The sequence below is a fragment of the Phacochoerus africanus genome, unplaced genomic scaffold (genome assembly GCF_016906955.1).
Source record: "Phacochoerus africanus isolate WHEZ1 unplaced genomic scaffold, ROS_Pafr_v1 Scaffold_119, whole genome shotgun sequence".
Classification (NCBI taxonomy): domain Eukaryota; kingdom Metazoa; phylum Chordata; class Mammalia; order Artiodactyla; family Suidae; genus Phacochoerus; species Phacochoerus africanus.
This window is the reverse complement of record NW_025927312.1, coordinates 13,668-30,327: the sequence shown is the minus strand read 5'-3', so window position 1 is coordinate 30,327 and position 16,660 is coordinate 13,668. Positions and strand designations below refer to the sequence as shown.

The following is a 16,660-nucleotide window of genomic DNA, read 5'->3' as shown; positions in this document are numbered from 1 at the left end:
GAGGATTGTGGGGCCTCGGAGCCTGGGTGCCACCGTTTCAGCAAAGGGATGGGGCAGGAGGCAGACGAGACGTGGGATGGGGAAGGGAGATGGCCCTGGCGAGAGGCTCAGTCCTCAGGGACAAACTAGACAGACGATGGCAGGAAGATAGATGGCACATAGATGACAGGCAGATGGCAGGTAGACTGGGTGGGTGGGTGGGTGGACAGCAGGCTTCCGGGTCATGCTGTTTGGTGAAAACACCCTATTGGGGAGTTCCCATTGTGGCTCGGTGGTTAACGAACCCGACTAGCATCCATGAGGACGTGGGTTCGATCCCTGGCCTCGCTCAGTGGGTTAAGGATCCGGCATTGCCATGAACTGTGATGTAGGTTGCAGATGCAGCTTGGAGCTGGCGTTGCTGTGGCTGTGGTGTAGGCTGGCAGCTACAGCTCTGATTAGACCCCAAGCCTGGGAACCTCCATGTGCCACTGGTACGACCCTAAAAAAAGACAAGAGACAACAAACAAAAAAACACCCTGTGGAGAGCCGATGGAGGAAGGCGGGTGAGGAGGGGTCAGGACAGGGGCTGGAAGAGGAGAAACGGCCCCCCTGGGTCAAGGGAAGGGGGCGAGATGCAAGGCGGGCTGTCCTCAGTTTGGAGACAGACGCTGAAGCAGGGACCTCAGCTGTGCAGGAGGGGACCTGGTCTCGCTGAGGGTGGAGTGCGGCAGGTGGCTGGTGTTGAGGTTTGGGGACGGAGACAGCAGATGTGGCTGCTCTGATGGGCCTGATCTCTGCAGGGCACTGCGGGGATGCGAGTCCAAGTCTGGGGTGGCCAGGAGCCCACCTGGGGGCGCTGCGGAGGGGAGGACTGACTCTGCCCCTCTTGGGCGAAGTGACACGGCCCGTCTCACCACCTCTCTGTGCTGATGCTGATGCTGCCTCTTTAATGTGATATCTAAACCCCCATCGCGGGCTGGAGGGAGAATGGAGTGGACTGTGTGCGAAGGTGCTTTGCCAATAGGGCATCCTGAGCCCGGCGTGGGTGGCACGCAGGGGGACTCCATGGCCAGCAGCCCCTGTCACTCATTGCTCCCTGGTGTGGGGAGGGGAGGTGGACATTGGTGCCTTGCTCTCCAAGGCTGGGAGTGGAGTCCAGTCGAGGCTGCAGGACTGGTCGGTGGAGCCAGCCGTGGGCATTCAGGAGAAACCTCGCTCTCTGCAATGGGCCCTCTCCGCCTCCTGCAGGACAATCCAGAAGCCCCTCTGCAGGAGTCGGGAGGGGAGAGAGAGTATAGAAGGACCCCCCCCCCCCACAAAGGAGACAAACAGAGGCAGGTGTCCTGTCACAGGCCTGGAGACTTTAATATCCTGTTGGCACTGCCCGGGCCCCTTCCAGTGGCACCAGAAGCTCCACCCAATCAGGCCTCTGGCTGGTGGGGGAGGGGCTGTCAGGCTCCCTCCTGACTTGAGGTGGTTCCTGACCCCCCCAACCCCCGGCCTGTCCCCTTAGCTGGTGGGGTTGGGGGGCTTCTGTGCTGGGCTCCCCCTCCCCACCCCAGCCCCCCACCTGGTCTCACGGATTCTGAGCCCATGTGGACCACAGGCTTCACAGCCTGCGGGGAATGAGTGTCTCCCGCGAGCCCTGGAGCTGGTCCAGGCTGTCCAGGGAGGACCAGGGCACCGCGGGCCCGTGGGCATGGGCCACGCCCTCCGAGGCCTGGCATCCCTGGTCCCGGCCCCTCAGAAGCTCTGTTGCTGCCACCTCCACTTCCTCCGGCTCCATTCGGCAGGCCTCCGCCAGGGCCTGGCCCGTGGCCGTGACGAAATTAGCATCGGCTGCCAAGGTGTCCAGGCCCCCTCTAACCAGAGCCTGTGGGGAGGAGGTGGGTGGGGTCGTGGGGAGCCCATCCCCAACCTCCGCCGCCCCAGGCCACCCTGGGGTGCAGCCCGGTTCCAGCCCTCCCCTGTCACCTCTCGGATCAGCAGGGCCATGGCTGGAGCGGGGTTCTGGGGGGTTCCGTCATCGGTCCTACTTCTGGGGGGCACTTCCTCAGGCAGGGAGCCTGGCATGTGGCTCCTTGCCTTGGGCACCGGAGTCTTGGCCCCTGTGTGCTGTTCCAAATGCACAGAAGCAAAGTTCCCTCAGGGATGCGGGGTTCAGGAGCCCCACCTCCTCAGAAGGAGCCCCAGCCAGGACCCCAGGGAGCAGAGGTCCCAGTCCTGTGCCATCTGCTGCAGACACTGAACCAGCCCCTCCAGGCCTCTGCGTGGACCTGACTCCCGCCTCTGCCCAGTTACCTGACGGGGGGCGGGAGGTGCCTGGGCTCCGGGCGTGGGTCTCTGGGCCAGCTGTCCCTGTGGCCTGTCCACATGGGAGGTGCTGCGGGGTCCTGTGGGCAGGCGGGGGAGGGCAAGACGGCTGCTGACTCCTGGCCCCGGCCAGCCCTGGGTCCACAGAGCTTTCCTGGGCCAGCCAGCCCCACCCTGAGACCCCTGGGGTCCTAGAAACCCAGCCAATCCAGGGTCTATTCTTGAGGGTTTGGGGGGGATCAAGGCCAGAGTCTGACCGGCATTGGCCAAGCTGTTCTGTGTGTGCCTATGTGTGTGTGTGTGTGTGTGTGTGTGTCTGTGCCTGTGTGTGTGTGTGTCTGCGCATGCATGTATGTGTGTGTGTGCTGGGAAGCAGGACAGGCACCCCCAGGGCTCCCATTGTCACACACAGCAGTCTGGGACCTACTGGGAGACTGCCAGGTTGTCTGCCGAAGGGCAGAGCCGGGTGCCAGTGTGCCCAGGGTGGTCCTTTGGCTGTGCGGGGAGGGCTCTTTTGCAGTGCACGTCCCTTCGCTACAGCCTCAGTCCCTAGGTGGCACCCCCCTCTGCCTGGTTAGGGACCTCGCTCAGTCTCTAGGTGACACCCCCAGCCCCGGGTGAGGACCTTGCTCAGTTGGCACCCCCATCCTCGCCTGGGTGAGGCGCTGGTTCCCATGACCACAGGCTCCCAGCTCTGCTGAACAGGCTCCCCAGCTGTACACAGGAGCAGGGCTCCCTGGTCTCTCTGGGACGGGGCCAGCCCCTTGGGAGCACAGGAGACACTGACCCAGGGCTCCCCGGGGCTGGCTGAAAGCTCCTCCTCTGGCAGCAGGTGTCTCTGTCTCTCCTGGGAACTCTTCTTCATAGCAGACGCTAGAAAAGAAGCAGGGCACTGAATGGGGCTGCTGGCCCCCTGCCACCCTACCTCTGTGGCCCCAACACCCTTCCCCCCCTCCAGCCTCCTCTCTTAGACCTGCATCCTCTGCTCGATACCCACCCATCTGGCCAGTCTTCCCTCTGCCCCTCCCAAACCTGCCCAGATGCGCCTCACACTCTTGAAGACACTTTTTTTTTTTTTGTCTTTTTAGGGCCACACTCGCAGCATATGGAGGTTCCCAGGCTAGGGGTCAAATCAGAGCTGCAGCTCTGGCCTACACCACAGCCACTGCAATGCAGGATCTGAGCCACATCTGCGACCTACACCCCAGCTCACGACAATGCTGGATCCTTAACCCAATGAGTAAGGCCAGGGATTGAACCTGCGTCCTCATGGATGCTAGTCAGATTTGTTAACCGCTGAGCCATGATGGGAACTCTTTTTTTTTTTTTCCTGTTTTTTAGGGCATATGTAAGTTTCCAGGCTAGGGGTCGAATTGGAACCTACACCACAGCCATAACAACTCCAGATCCTTAACCCACTGAGCGAGGCTAGGGATGGAACCCACATCCTCACTGAGACTACATCCGGTTCTACATAGGAGACTACAAAGGGAACTCCAGGACACTGCGTCTTAACCTGGCTGTGTGTGGGGTCACCTGGAGCTCTAAGGTCTGGCCGTGGGGTGTCCCACCCCGAGTCCATGGTTCTGGAAGCCCCCTCAATGTTCCTAAGTGGTTGCGTCCTGGGCCCATGGTGATGGATGCCCTCTGCCTTTGCAGGACCAACTCTGAGGTCACTTGGCTGTCGTCGGATCATGTGACACATCCCTCAAGAAGACGTTAAGGGCAGAGCCCGGGTCTGTGTGACCCCACGGTGCAGGTACCCTTCAAGGCTTGTGGGCTGAATTCCAGGGGTCTTTGGCTGGAAGGGGGTGTAGCAGCCCCACCTGGGAAGTACTGACTCCCCTGGCCCCTACTGTGTCCCACCTGTTCCTGATGGGGTCGGGGGGGACCCAGCCTCACCAGGCCAGAGGGACCCCTAGTCCTCAGGCCTCCTGTCCAGAACAGAAGCTCAGCTTGGAGCCCACCCCAGAGGCTACAGTCGCTGAGACCCTTGGCTGATCCTGTTTCTCCCGACACTTGTGTCATCATGGTCCATATTCAGTCTATAGCCTGGGGTTGGCGAGACTGGGGCTGCCTGGAACCCAGATCCAACATTTGTGCCTTAACTGTTCAGGTGTTTGCACAAAGTACCCTTCCTCTCCTAACCCAGTGTGTTCCTTCCCACACCTGCTAAGAGGACAGAACTGCCAGGTGCTGCAGCCAGTGCTGTCCCGAGGCTGCCCCCTGCTGGCCACAGCCATCTCTGCCTTCCAGGCCAGACTCAAGGCTCAGGCTGGGTCCGAAAGGGCACAAAGGCAAGCAAAGCACACCCTCCACATTTTGCGGTGCCCCCCAGAGGCCCAGAACCTACTAACCATGCCTGCCCCTACAGCCCAGGCTGACAGATGCCACCACTACCTGGTAAATGCCTGGCTGTTGCTATGGCTGATGTTGCCACTGGCAACGTTGGCGTTGGCGTTGTTGGTGTTGGCGCGAGCAAGGGGGTTGGTGCTTGGATGCTGAGGGAAGTCCTCCAAGAAGACGGGGGACTCCAGCTCCTCCATCTCGATTTCAGTAAACTGGAGGGGCCTCTGGTTGGCCATATGGGGGGGCAGAGAGTTGGTTCTGTCCAGGAAGTTGTCCACCTGGCCAAACAGGCCTCCAGTCCGCTGGGGGAGGAGCAGAGGGAGGGGCTGAGAGCAGGGCCAGGGTGCAGGGCCTGCCACCCTGGATGATGCACTGGCAACAGGTCAGAGGAGAATGGACCAGGCTGTGGGAGTCTCATGGGGTGGACAGGGGACACCAAAGGGACCGTAGGGGAGACCAGCCATCCGGATGGGACATGCAGGGTGACAGAACCCCAAATGGTCTGGAGGGCTGGCTTTAGTCTCAGCTCTGAGGGTAACTTACTGAGGGCACAATTTCCTCACCAATAACCCAAGGAGGTTTAACTAGGGGGTCGTGAAGGAACTCCAGGTCTAAGGTGTCACAAGGAACAGAGACAGAGCTAAGGGTTGAGGGCAGTGTGATGGGAGGCAGGCGGGGCATCTGATGGATGGATGTCACTTGGGGTTTGGGGTGGGGAGGGGGCAGGCTGGCACAGGAAGGTGGGAAGGGCACGCTATGGGACCCCCCTCCCTCAAGCAGGTGGGTCATGGATGCTGAGCCCTGATGTGGGCGGCAGGCATCTTCAGTCTCCCCTCCGCGAGGCTGGGCTCCCAGCCTCCTCACTGCCCCTGTGCCTAGAACACACAGGTCCCAGGGATGCCATGGCCTTGCTCACCCGGAATATCCCTTCCTCCATTGCGGCCTCCACCATGGCCCGCTCCAGCTCCTCCTCCGCGGTCAGGTCTCCTGAGATGGTGCGGCGGATCTCAGGGGCTGCCTCCTCCTCAATGGTCCGCAGTCCAGCCTGGGGACAGAGAAGGGACTCAGTGACTCCTCCAGGCCAAGAGGGCAGAAGAGACTGCTTTCCACGAGTGAGTCCACACTGGATTCTAACTCAGCAACCAGAGCCTCCAGAAGGCCCAGCTCCAGCCCCACCACCTCCTTCTAATTCAGTGTGCCGGGGCTCCGGCTCTGGCCTCGGGGACAGTCCAACCCCCATGGCTCCCGAGAGGCATCTTCTCTGGGCGTCACGGGGGATTTTGCAGCTGCCCAGGCCTCTGGGTTGGGACATCCTTTCACTCAGTACATCTTCTGAACAAAGGCCCTCTTTTGACTGCACGTGACCTAAGTACCATTTTTTGAGCTAATCAAACTTGCTGTTTTCGGTGGCAGGACAAAACAAGACTGGTGTCACCTGACAGTCTGCAATGAGAACACAGCATCACTTCTGGGACATTCCTGTCCAAGATGCACGCCCCCGATCTGTCAGCGCTGGGCCCTTTTGCCACAAAGGACATTATGGGACCACTGGTGACACTTGCATGGGGCCTGAGGATTCTGTGGCAGCAGTGCATAGGTTTCCTGATTTTCATGGCTGCTTCATGCGTATGCATCATGGTTTGCAGGAAATACAGGCTAAGGTGGTCTGGGTTGATGGAACACTGGGAATGACTCTCAAAAGGTTCAGAATTAATTTATTTATTTATTTATTTATTTTTGCTTTTTTAGGGCCACACCACAGGCATATGGAAGTCCCAGACTAGGGGTTGAATTGGAGCTGCAGCTGCCAGCCTACACCACAGTCACAGCAACGCCATATCCAATCCATGTCTGCAACCTACACCACAGTTCACGGCAACACCGAATCCTCAACCCACTGAGCGAGACCAGGGATTGAACCTGCGTCCTCATGGATACTGGCCAGGCTCATTACCCCTGAGCCACAACAGGAACTTCCCAGAAAAGAAGGTTTTTGTGTTATACGTGCAACATTTACACTTGTGAGATTGCTGTAAAGCAAAAATTGAAATAAGTTGTGGAACACACAGCCCAAATACATTATATACTTTTTTCATATGATGCATATGGTGCATTATGCATCATATAAAAACAAGCAGGATAACAGAGAGTTCTGCATTTCTTTGCACACCCAATGGGTCATTTCAAGGACCTCCCCTCCCCCGGCAAATCTGCCTTCCTTGCGGCCCACTGCTCTGATCCCACCCCAGCCTCTCCCTCGTATCATCTAGGGATGGAAGGTTTTCCAGTTCTTCCCATGAGGCTGGAGCGTCTATGGTGGTGGGCCATCCAGGGTTGTCACCTGACACCCCTCGTCCTGGCCCCTCCCACCCTCTGGCCTTCACCCCTGGCCCCCAAGAACACAGACAGGGAGCAGCTGGAGCTCCTTGGAGCTGGGGGCTGGATCCGGGCTTACCTGGATCTGCACGGTGTCCTTCTTGGGCCGATACCCATAATACTCCTCCTGGCGCCTCATGAACTTCCGGAAGTGCTCCTGGATGAGAAACGTGGCGTAGAACTTCCCCACTGTCACTTCGTCATCTGCAGAGGGGCCAAGAGGGGCCAGTGGGCATCAGATGCCGGGGTCCATGTGGGGACCACGTGAGGCCGGGACCGGGCGCCCCAGGCCAGCCTCCTCTTGCCGAATGGGCCGGCGGGCAGTTTGCACCTGAGGGTGCCGGGGGGTGTACCAAGCAGACTCCCAAGGGGCACCCTGGAGGCGCCCGGCCCCCTTCTTCGGCTGCCTCTAGACCGGGGCTCCCCATGCCGTACCCACCTCCAATTGGCGGGATGACCTGGTCCAGGAGCTTCATGCTGGTTCTCTTCCAGATCTTCTTGATAATGGCCCTCAGCTCCTCGTTGGCCTGCTCAAAGTTACCTGCCAGCAAGGGACAGGCGGAGCAGCCTGAAGTCACCCCAGCTGAGCCGATGGCGCTTGACAAAGCCACCTAGCACTCCTGACCTCTCACTCAGCACATGCTGGAGGGTTTTCCCTCGTGGCAGCTGCTCTGTGGGCACTGGCTTTGCAGGGAGCTGACCTTGGGTCACACAGTGATCCCACAGGCCACTGTCTCTTCCTGTTGTCCCTCTCCCCAGCAGCCTTTGACCCCCCCCCATGCCTCTGGTCCGCCCGCCTCCACCAGGGAGCCCTCCAGCTGCGCCGCCTCTGTCCGCCCTGACCTGGCCTCCTCAATGCCTGCCATGGTCCCCACGACCTGCAGGGGGTTCTCATGCGGCTGGTACCTGCATGAGGGCTCAGGGGCAGCCCCATTTGACTCTCCCCCTCCCACCCCGCTGCCTGGCTGGCAGGTGGGCACCTGCAAGTTCAGGTTGAGGGGGCCAAGCGGGAGCCCAGCAGCTGCCCAGCAGCTCTGGTCCAGAGCTGCACCCGGGGGCCCCACACCTGCGCGCTCACTCCCCGGCCCTGATCAGACACAGCTGTGTGGGAACAGATCTCTGGTGACCTTGGCCCTGCAGAATTTTCGGGCTCCTTCTGAGTCCTGAGGGCATGAGGGCTTGGCGACCATAGCCTGTGTCCTCTCTCTGCTCCTCCCTGTGACTTTTTTTTCCTGGCCATGTGGAAGTTCCTAGGCCAGGGATCGAACCAGTGCTACAGCAGCAAACCGAAACACTGCAGTAACTATGCCAAATCCTTAACCTTCTGCACCCCAAGGAAACTCCCCCATGACTTTTTTTTTTGTCTTTTTGCCATTTCTTGGGCCTCTCCTGTGGCATATGCAGGTTCCAAGGCTAGGGATCGAATCGGAGCTGTAGCTGCTGGCCTACACCACAGCCACAGCAATTCGGGATCCGAGCTGGCCTACACCCCAGCTCACGGCAATGCTGGATCCTTAACCCACTGAGCAAGGCCAGGGATGGAACCCACAACCTCATGGTTCCTAGTCGGATTCATTAACCACTGAGCCACGACTCTTGATTCCAAACTTTATCTCAGAGAACCTGGTAGAATCTGCTAAAAACAGCCCCCGTGAAAGGCCCTCACCTTCCGTCTTGATCTTGAGCGCTGTTCGGACCAGGGCGAAGAGGGTGGCGTTGAAGGTGACCGAGCCATCGCTGTTCAGGGGCATATTCATGCCCACCAGCCGCTGTGTGGGAGAGGGGGGCTCACTGCTGCGCTGGGACCACCAAGCCAGGCGGTCATCCTTACCTGGTCTGAGGGCCAGCAGGGGAGGGGACAGGAGGGCTGGGGGAGGCTGACAGACCAAGTGTCCCCCAGGAGGGGGGGGGACAGGAGGGCTGGGGTGCTGACCAACCAGGGTGTCCCCTAGGAGGGGAGGGGAAGGTGAGTGGGGGGACACTACCTAGACTTTGGGTCCCAGGGATGGATGTGGGCCCCCAGGAGACCACTGCTCTGAAATGACTCATTCGACCTGGCCTCGCCAGCTTCCCAGCCCCAGGACACCTGTGCCTCCTTCTGGGTGGGGGCAGGGCGCCCCCACTGGCAGCTCCCCGTTACCTTACATGCCACCCGGTGTGGACAAAACTTCCCAAAGCCCAGAGGGGGCTGGATCCTTCTCAGCAGGGTCACCACGTCCAGGTGTTTGATTCTGCCCCTGTGGGAGGGCACCCAGACTGGTGTACCTGGCAGCCCTTCCTGCTCAGAGAATCAAGGGGAGCCAGGGATCTCTTCCCACGTTTCCCCCTTTTCTTTTTGCCATGTCCTTAACCCACTGAGCCACCAGAGAACTCCCCAACTTCCCTTTTTATTTTTAAATTTTTTATTATTATTATTTTTATTGCTGCACTTGTGGCATATGGAAGTTCCCAAGCCAGGGACTGCATCCGAGCTGCAGTTGTATCAACACTGGATCCTTTAACCCACTGTGCTGCACCGGGGATTAAACATGCACCTCTGCAGTGACCTAAGCCGCTGCAGTCAGAGTTTTAACCCACTGTGCTACAGCGAGAAACTCCCACCAAGTTTCCTTTTAAAGAAGGAACAGTATTTCCACCAGGAATAGGCTCTCTTTTTTGGGGGGTGGGGGTGATAAGAGGCCAGAGACCCTTCAGATAAGGAACCTCTGAGCCTAGAACCTGGATTTCATTTTTCCCACACTGGAGCCTTCCTTGAGTTTTAGTCAAGCTGACGGGAGGCTCTTGGGTTGTATTAATAGAAGTAGAGGGTATGAATCAAGGGAGGTGGAAACCCACATCCAGAGACTGGTGGAGACGGGAGGTGGTGTCAAGAGTTTTAAGGAGTGTGAGCTAACGTGTGTCGTGGTTGGCACAGCACCTGACACCTGGGAAACGGTCATCAGAGGTGAGCGTATCATGTTCTTGGGAAGAACTTAAGGCCGCTGTGCTCCCCAGGGTTAAAGGGCAGACAGATGCACCAGGGGTCTGGTTAAGGGCAATGCGAGTTCTGATTCGCTCAGTCTGGGGTGGCTCCGGGGGCTCAGCTGCTTGGCCAGTGGACCACACGCTGAGTAGCCAGGCCTAGAGTGCCTGGCAAAGGAGTGAGTTCCCTGCTCCTGGAAGTGTCCAAGTGAAGCTGGATGGCCACTTCCCAATAAAGGCAAGGGGGCTTCTGTGCTTGGGGGCTGGGGGGTGCCCCCCTGGCCTGAGAAACTCCCATCCTCTGATCTGGGGCCTCGGGCCATAAAGGGAGGAAAGCCTGCTCTTCCTGTGAGACAGGAGAGTGACTTCCTGCAGGACACCCGGACACCCGGACACCCGGACACCCGGACACCCAGACAGGGTCTAGAACAGAGCGGCGGGTGGTTGAGGGAGGGCCCAGCACAGAGCCTGCGGACTGGACTCACTTAGCTTCCGGGTCGTACTCTGCCCAGATGGCCTTGAACTCGTCCAGGTGATGTGGGCCCAGGATGGACCAGTCCCGGGTGAGGTAGTCAAAATTGTCCATGATCACAGCCACAAAGAGGTTGATGATCTGCAGGAGGAGAACGGGGGGCTTCCAGCACAGAAAGGCAGGTGGCACGGGGACAGGGCGGGGGCTGGGTGTGTCCATGAGTATGGGGGGTCCTGGCTTCTCCCTGCGCAGCCCCTGCCGGGGCCTCTGGCCCTTCTGGACAATGGCATCCACATGAGGGCAGCCTGGTTCTCTCTGATCCAGTCCAGGTCCTATCTTTGTTGGGACTCTTGGGCTCATCCTTTAAACCCCAATCCCGGGCTTTCACCCACACCCCAGAGCCACACCAGTCCCCACTGAACGCTGCCCCTGCTCCTCCTGCCTGCTCTATATTGGCGTGTGTGCCTCTGAAATGCAAGGTTTCATGCACCCGGACCCCTGGCACCCAGTGACCCCCTTCAGGGCCAGGGCTGTGTCCTCATCATATTTCTGTCCCCTGCACTGAGCCCAGGGCCTCAGACACATCAGATGCTCAAACATGGTTTTAGTGGAATGAACACAGGAAAGAAAAGGAGTGGAGGGGCGAGGGCTGGGGCTGCTGGGGAACTCTGCCTCCCCCGTGCACAGACAGCAGCCCTGTCAAAGGCACCTGCTGCTCTGCTTCCAACCCCTGTGACCTCCTGTGGGATCTGGTTTCCAGAGGCTCACCCTCCTCACAGGCGGCAACCTCTCTCTCAAGGAAGGGGGTGTAGCAAGCCGATTTACTGGAAGCCCCTACCGATCTAGGGCAGAACCTCACTAAATGTTTTTGCTTACTAATTGCAAACCAAAAAAAAAAAAAAAAAAGGAAACTGTTTTAGCAATGCCTCTGGAGCCTGCAGAAGCACTCAGAAAATGAAGCCACACCTAGGATGACCAGGACAGGGACACTCTAGCCAGAGCCCCAGTCTCCTGTGTCCAGGTGCTCAGTCCCTCCTCCTCCTGCCTCAGCAGGTGCATCTCCGCGCATCTGGGCTCACCTGGGCTGCCCGCCCGGCCCGCGCATGCGCTCACCAGGAAGGCACAGAGCATGTAGAAGCTGATGAAGTAGTAGTAGGCGAAGTCGGTGCCGCAGGTATATTCCTCCCCAGGGAGGTAGTCTGACTCGGGGTCGCACAGCTGCCCGTACCTGCAGGCCAGCAGGATCTCCTGCCACGCCTCACCCGTGGCGCACCTGGAAGGCACAGGCTCCCTTGGCCTCTCACTTGGTGGCCCCACAGGAGGCTAGCAGCCCATCCACTGGGAGCAGGGGGTGGGACCCAGGATTCACATGCTTCCCCCCTGCCCCGTGCCCCCACCCCCAGCTCTACCCCTCTCGGGGGCACCTCAGGCAGGAGCTGAGCAAAGAAAAGAGGCAAAATCAGCACAAGACTCAAGTCACAGGTGGGGAAGGAAGAGTGCTGACCCAGGGAGCTGTGACCCAGGGCCTCACCCTCCCGCCCAGGGACATTCCACCTGTTCCCCACCTCAGTGCAACAAGCCTGTGGGTCTGCAAGACCCTACTCAGGACTGGCTGGCTCCCGGGAAGGGCCCAGGGCACAATGACTTAAAAAGTGGTGCTGGCTATACAGTGCTAAGCACAGCTGCCCTGCAAAAGGACAGCAGAGTCTTGGGCCTTTCGAGCTGCAGGACCCAGCAGGAAGCCAGCCTGTCTCCTGCAGATCAGAGCAGGGCCAGGCCAGGGGGATCAGGGCAGCGGGGATCAGGGGTAGGTGCCTCGTGCCTGAAGAGCAGCAGCACGGCCTGGGGGAAGGTCTGGAAATTGTTGTTCCGGTTTATCTGGGTTCCGTCCACCATGGCGATCTTCCCAAACATCTGCAAACCACAAAGAGCCCGACTTCGGCCGTGGGTAGGCCTCCCCCAGCTCATCTCTCACCTGACCTACTCCCCACTGCCCCCCCACACCCCCTCCCCGCCACCCCAGCCTCCTCCAAGCACCTCCACTTCAGGCCATGTCAGACCTTAAGCCAAGTAACTGGGCTGGCTGACCCTTGAGCAATCCAAGGGCATAATTTTAGAGTCAGCCTCTGGGCCCTCTATATTTGCGATTCCCCATCCGTGGCTTCAACCAGCCATGCGGTGCCGTAGCACGTGTTTATTAAAATTCAAGTATAAGTGGACCCAGGCAGTTCAAACTTGTGTTGTTCGAGGTCACCTGTATTTTTGAGGTTGGGTGAAGTTCTTCCCCTCAAGCCAAAGAATCGGGGGAGGGGGAGTTTGGGCGGGGGGGGGAGGACCAGTTTTCCCAACCGAGAGCTGAGTAGGAGAAGAAAAGTGGCCTAAGACCACCGGAGCTTCTAGAAGGGGCTTGGAGGTCAATCTGGCCCTTGTCGGGCTGCCTGCTGGTCCTTGCTGGGCTGCTTCTGCCTAACGCTGCCCAGCTAACGCTGGGGACAACCTGCTTCCTCCGCTCTGGCTCCTCACCTGCATGCCGATGACAGCATAGATGAAGAAGAGCATGACGATGAGCAGAGCCACGTAGGGCAGGGCCTGCGGGAGTGGGGACGCAGGCTTAGGGTCACCTCCAGCCCTGCAGCCCTGCCCTCCCTTAGCTCACAGGGACCACGCGCCCCAGTCTGCTCCCTGGACTGCACTGAAGTCTACAGAGCGTCCAGGGCCACAGCAGACCGGGGAGGGGTCGGTGGGCGGGGCGCCTGGTGGGCGGGGCGCCTGGTGTGGGCGGGGTCGCCCACCTGGAAGGACTTGATGAAGGTCCAGAGCAGCGTGCGCACGCCCTCCGCGCGGCTCAGCAGCTTGATCAGCCTCATGACCCGGAACAGGCGGAAGAAGGCGCTGGAGATGCGGGCACTCTCGTCGGGGTCCTGCGGGGCGCAGCCCCAGGGTAAGTCCGGGGCGGGGGTAGGGGGCAGGGGTGGAGGCAGGCGAGCGGGAGGGGCAGTGTGTGGGGGACAGGTCGTGGTGGGGGCACTTCCAGCCTCCCCGTGGCCCCTGCTGACCCTCCCTGGGCTCAGGGCCCCGGGGTTGCTCAGCTGGAGACGGGGGCGGGGCCTGAGCACCAAGCAGTGCAGGTGAATGGACAGGCGTTCCGCCCTGGGGGGGAGGCGGCAGCCAGGCCCAGCACCTGCCCTTCTGGGGCTCCTGCCTCATCTCGCCTCCTCCGCAAGCGGCCACTCAGCTGAGGACCCCGGGAGCTCCCCGGGGTCCCCCCCAGTGCACAGTCTCCCAAAGCTCAGCTCTCAGTGGCCATCAATCCAATGGCCCTCCCCGCCCTACACCGCCCGGCACATGGCTGTCCCAGCCCACCGGCCTCTGCGCCTGGGCCAGCCTTAGAAACCGGATGACTCTGGCTGGGGAGAGACCCCTGCCCGGCTTCCTGTGTCCCCAGGCTTGGTGTTGGCGACCTGTCACTAAGGGTCTGAACCATCCGGTTTTCTTTGGATGTTCCCACCAACAGAGGCCCCATTTCCAAGGGCTCCAAGAAAGCTGTTGCATCCATGCACATTCTAGTGGCACAGACCCCTCCCACCCCAACCCGGACCCTCTGGGGCCTGCTCGGGGAAAGGGGACCCTGAGTGCATCCGCCCCATGCAGTCCAGCGGCCAGGCCGGCGCATGCACGCTGCAGGGCAGAGCTGGCGGGCCAGCAGGGCAGGCTCATGCAGCCTGGAATTACAACGTTCCCGCAGCCGCCACCCAGGCAATACAGTCCCCCGCTGGAGGCCAGGAAAGTCTGTGGAGAGAGAGAGGAGGGGAGGGGGGAGAGAGGGGAGGAGGAGGAAACGGTGGGAGGTGAGGAGAGGCGTCAGAAAGGACAGACCACAGAAGAGTTAAAGAGAGAACAAGGCAGAGAGGCAGGGGGGCGAAGACCCCAAGGCTGCCGGTCAGGGTAGGGGCAGGGGCGGGTGGGTGTGAGGATGAAGCTGGGGACAGGGAGGCGACAGGCTGGGGGCAGGGGAGCAGAAGAGGAGGGAGGACCGAAATCGGACAGGTCCCTCCAAGATGCAGCCTAAGTGTCTGGGGCCTGTGATGCTGGGGCCGTCGGGGTGGGGGTGGGGCACAAGGGGACCTACCACTCATTGTCATAGGGGGAGCCACACCCACTGCCCCAAGTCCAGGGGTGCTGGCCAGCGCCCTTGTGCCCCTCAGGCTCTTACGGAGGACCCATCCTCCAGGGGCAGAGGCCCTGTGAAGGTGTCTGAGAACCCCAGCTGATGGAAGCATCTCTGCCTCCGCCTGGGAGGAGGACCAAGGCTTCCAACCCGGGGGCTTCTAAAGGGCAGGCAGGAGTGTGTGGGAGCCCTTTTCCCTGTTTACTCTGAGCTTCTCCCTCAGCCCCATTTCAGAAGAAGCCCTGTTTCTGGAGTCCTGGCATGGGGTAGGCATAGTTGTATCTTCTAGGTCTTTGTGGGGAGGAGGCTGCTTCCCAGAACGCTGGTTTCCCCACCAAGCAACACTCTCCCGGGCAGCCTTTACCAGGACCACTGCATCTCAACCCAGGCTGCTATTAGCATCACACAGAGCGTTTTAAAAATATATACGCCTTTGCTGGGTCCCCACCCCGGCCAATTAAGTTGGCCCCTGGAGGCTGGACCTGGCTTCGAGGTGTAAGTGAACTCCAGGCGATTTAACCGTGCAGCCAGGGGTGACAAGCCCTGTGCAGCAGGGGGTGACAAGCCGTGTTCCAGGCCTGTGCTGCCAGCAGGGTACCACCAGGCACACATGGCTATTTGGATTGCAGTGAAAATCACACACACTTGGAAATTCATCTCAGTGGCACTGGCCACATTTCAAGTGACCAACAGACATGTGTGGCTTGTGGCTACTGCACTAGACAAAGTGGATCATTGCTCTCATCGCTGGAAATGCTAACAGACAGTGCTGCCCTAGGCTGTTCCCTGGATATATGACAACGATACAAATCAGTATTTATTTATTTATTTGCTTTTTAGGGCCGCACCCGCAGCATATGGAGGTTTCCAGGCTAGGGGTAGAATCAGAGCTGTAGCCACCGGCCTACACCACAGCCACAGCAACATGGGATCTGAACCAAGTCTGCGACCTACACCCCAGCTCACGGCAATGCTGGATCCTTAACCCCCACTAAGCAAGGCCAAGGATCAAACCCACAACCTCATGGTTCCTAGTAGGATTCGTTTCTGCTGCACCACAAAGGAAACACCAAAAATCAGTATTTAAATTCAAAGTCTTAACGTGACTTCAAGCAAACGGTACTGGTAAGGGACACCTGCTGTCCCTAAAATTCAACTGGTGGCCGACAGTGCCCTCCAGCCCTCCTCCACCGAAGAAACTGCTCTGATTTGTCCTGGCCCCCCCTACATGGACCTCAAACCCCAGGGAGTAACTGTTTGTCATTTGGGCTGTGACTGTGCTGGCAAGAAACGCTGCCTTGAACCCCTGGGCTTTATGTGCTGGTTCCCAGCGAAACCTGAGCGTGAAAGATGCGCACACAGAGACAGGCAGGGCACCCCGATCTGCCCAGAACCCCATCCCCATCGGCTCTGCCATCCTCAGGCCTGCTTAGGCACAGATGGAGCTCTGTCTGTCCCTGCACACGGGGTGAACAAGACCCCCAGCCAGGCCTGCCCCTGACAGTCAGAAGTCACCGTTCCCTGCCAGGCTCTGCCTTTAAGGAGCAGGGGCCCCTTCCTCACAGCCTCCAGACTTGTCCCTCACTGTTCCCTCATCCTTGGCCTTCTCCTTCCCCTCCCCCACCAGGAGGTTCAGCCTTGGCTCATCGGGGAGCCTTGGCTTTGGAGCTGGTCCTGTCCTGAGCCCCCTGGGGCAGACCTACCACGGCCTCTGTCAGAGGCTGGGAAGGATGCTGCTCTTTCCCACCCTCTCCCGGGATGCAGCTGGCAGGTGCTCAGCCCTGGGGGAAAGCTGCCTTTGATTTCCCCTGCTCCTCTCCTTCAACCAGCAGCCACCTCAGCTTCAGATCCTCAGGAGGCTACCCTGGAGGGCTCCATCCTTGGGATCTTTAATGTGGATCTTTGGCAGAAACTTCCCCTGGTGCCCTGCTGCTTTTCTTCCCACTCCGGACCTCATTTCTGCTCCCCACCTCCCTATCCCTCCTGGTCCAGCCCCTGGGCCCCCGTCCCTCCTGGTCCAGCCCCTGGGCCTCTTCCCC

The 16,660-nt window shown here is 59.6% G+C and overlaps 1 protein-coding gene across 1 annotated transcript in view; it reads right to left on the bottom strand.

Annotated features, from left to right (window-relative positions):
• Positions 1–1,323: 1,323 nt before the first annotated feature.
• LOC125119092 (voltage-dependent L-type calcium channel subunit alpha-1S-like) overlaps positions 1,324–16,660 on the bottom strand; it is a 28,374-nt gene continuing 13,037 nt past the window's right edge. Inside the window, exons 12-27 of the mRNA XM_047765941.1 lie at positions 14,186–14,242; positions 13,246–13,374; positions 12,977–13,042; positions 12,276–12,367; positions 11,567–11,726; positions 10,467–10,594; positions 9,161–9,257; positions 8,687–8,789; positions 7,460–7,561; positions 7,100–7,224; positions 5,561–5,689; positions 4,696–4,946; positions 3,083–3,168; positions 2,284–2,375; positions 1,957–2,097; positions 1,324–1,855 (exon numbers count right to left, since the gene is read on the bottom strand). Coding sequence (XP_047621897.1) covers positions 1,592–1,855; positions 1,957–2,097; positions 2,284–2,375; positions 3,083–3,168; positions 4,696–4,946; positions 5,561–5,689; positions 7,100–7,224; positions 7,460–7,561; positions 8,687–8,789; positions 9,161–9,257; positions 10,467–10,594; positions 11,567–11,726; positions 12,276–12,367; positions 12,977–13,042; positions 13,246–13,374; positions 14,186–14,242 — 2,022 coding nt within the window. The 3' untranslated portion in view covers positions 1,324–1,591. The remainder of the gene's footprint in view (positions 1,856–1,956; positions 2,098–2,283; positions 2,376–3,082; positions 3,169–4,695; positions 4,947–5,560; positions 5,690–7,099; positions 7,225–7,459; positions 7,562–8,686; positions 8,790–9,160; positions 9,258–10,466; positions 10,595–11,566; positions 11,727–12,275; positions 12,368–12,976; positions 13,043–13,245; positions 13,375–14,185; positions 14,243–16,660) is intronic.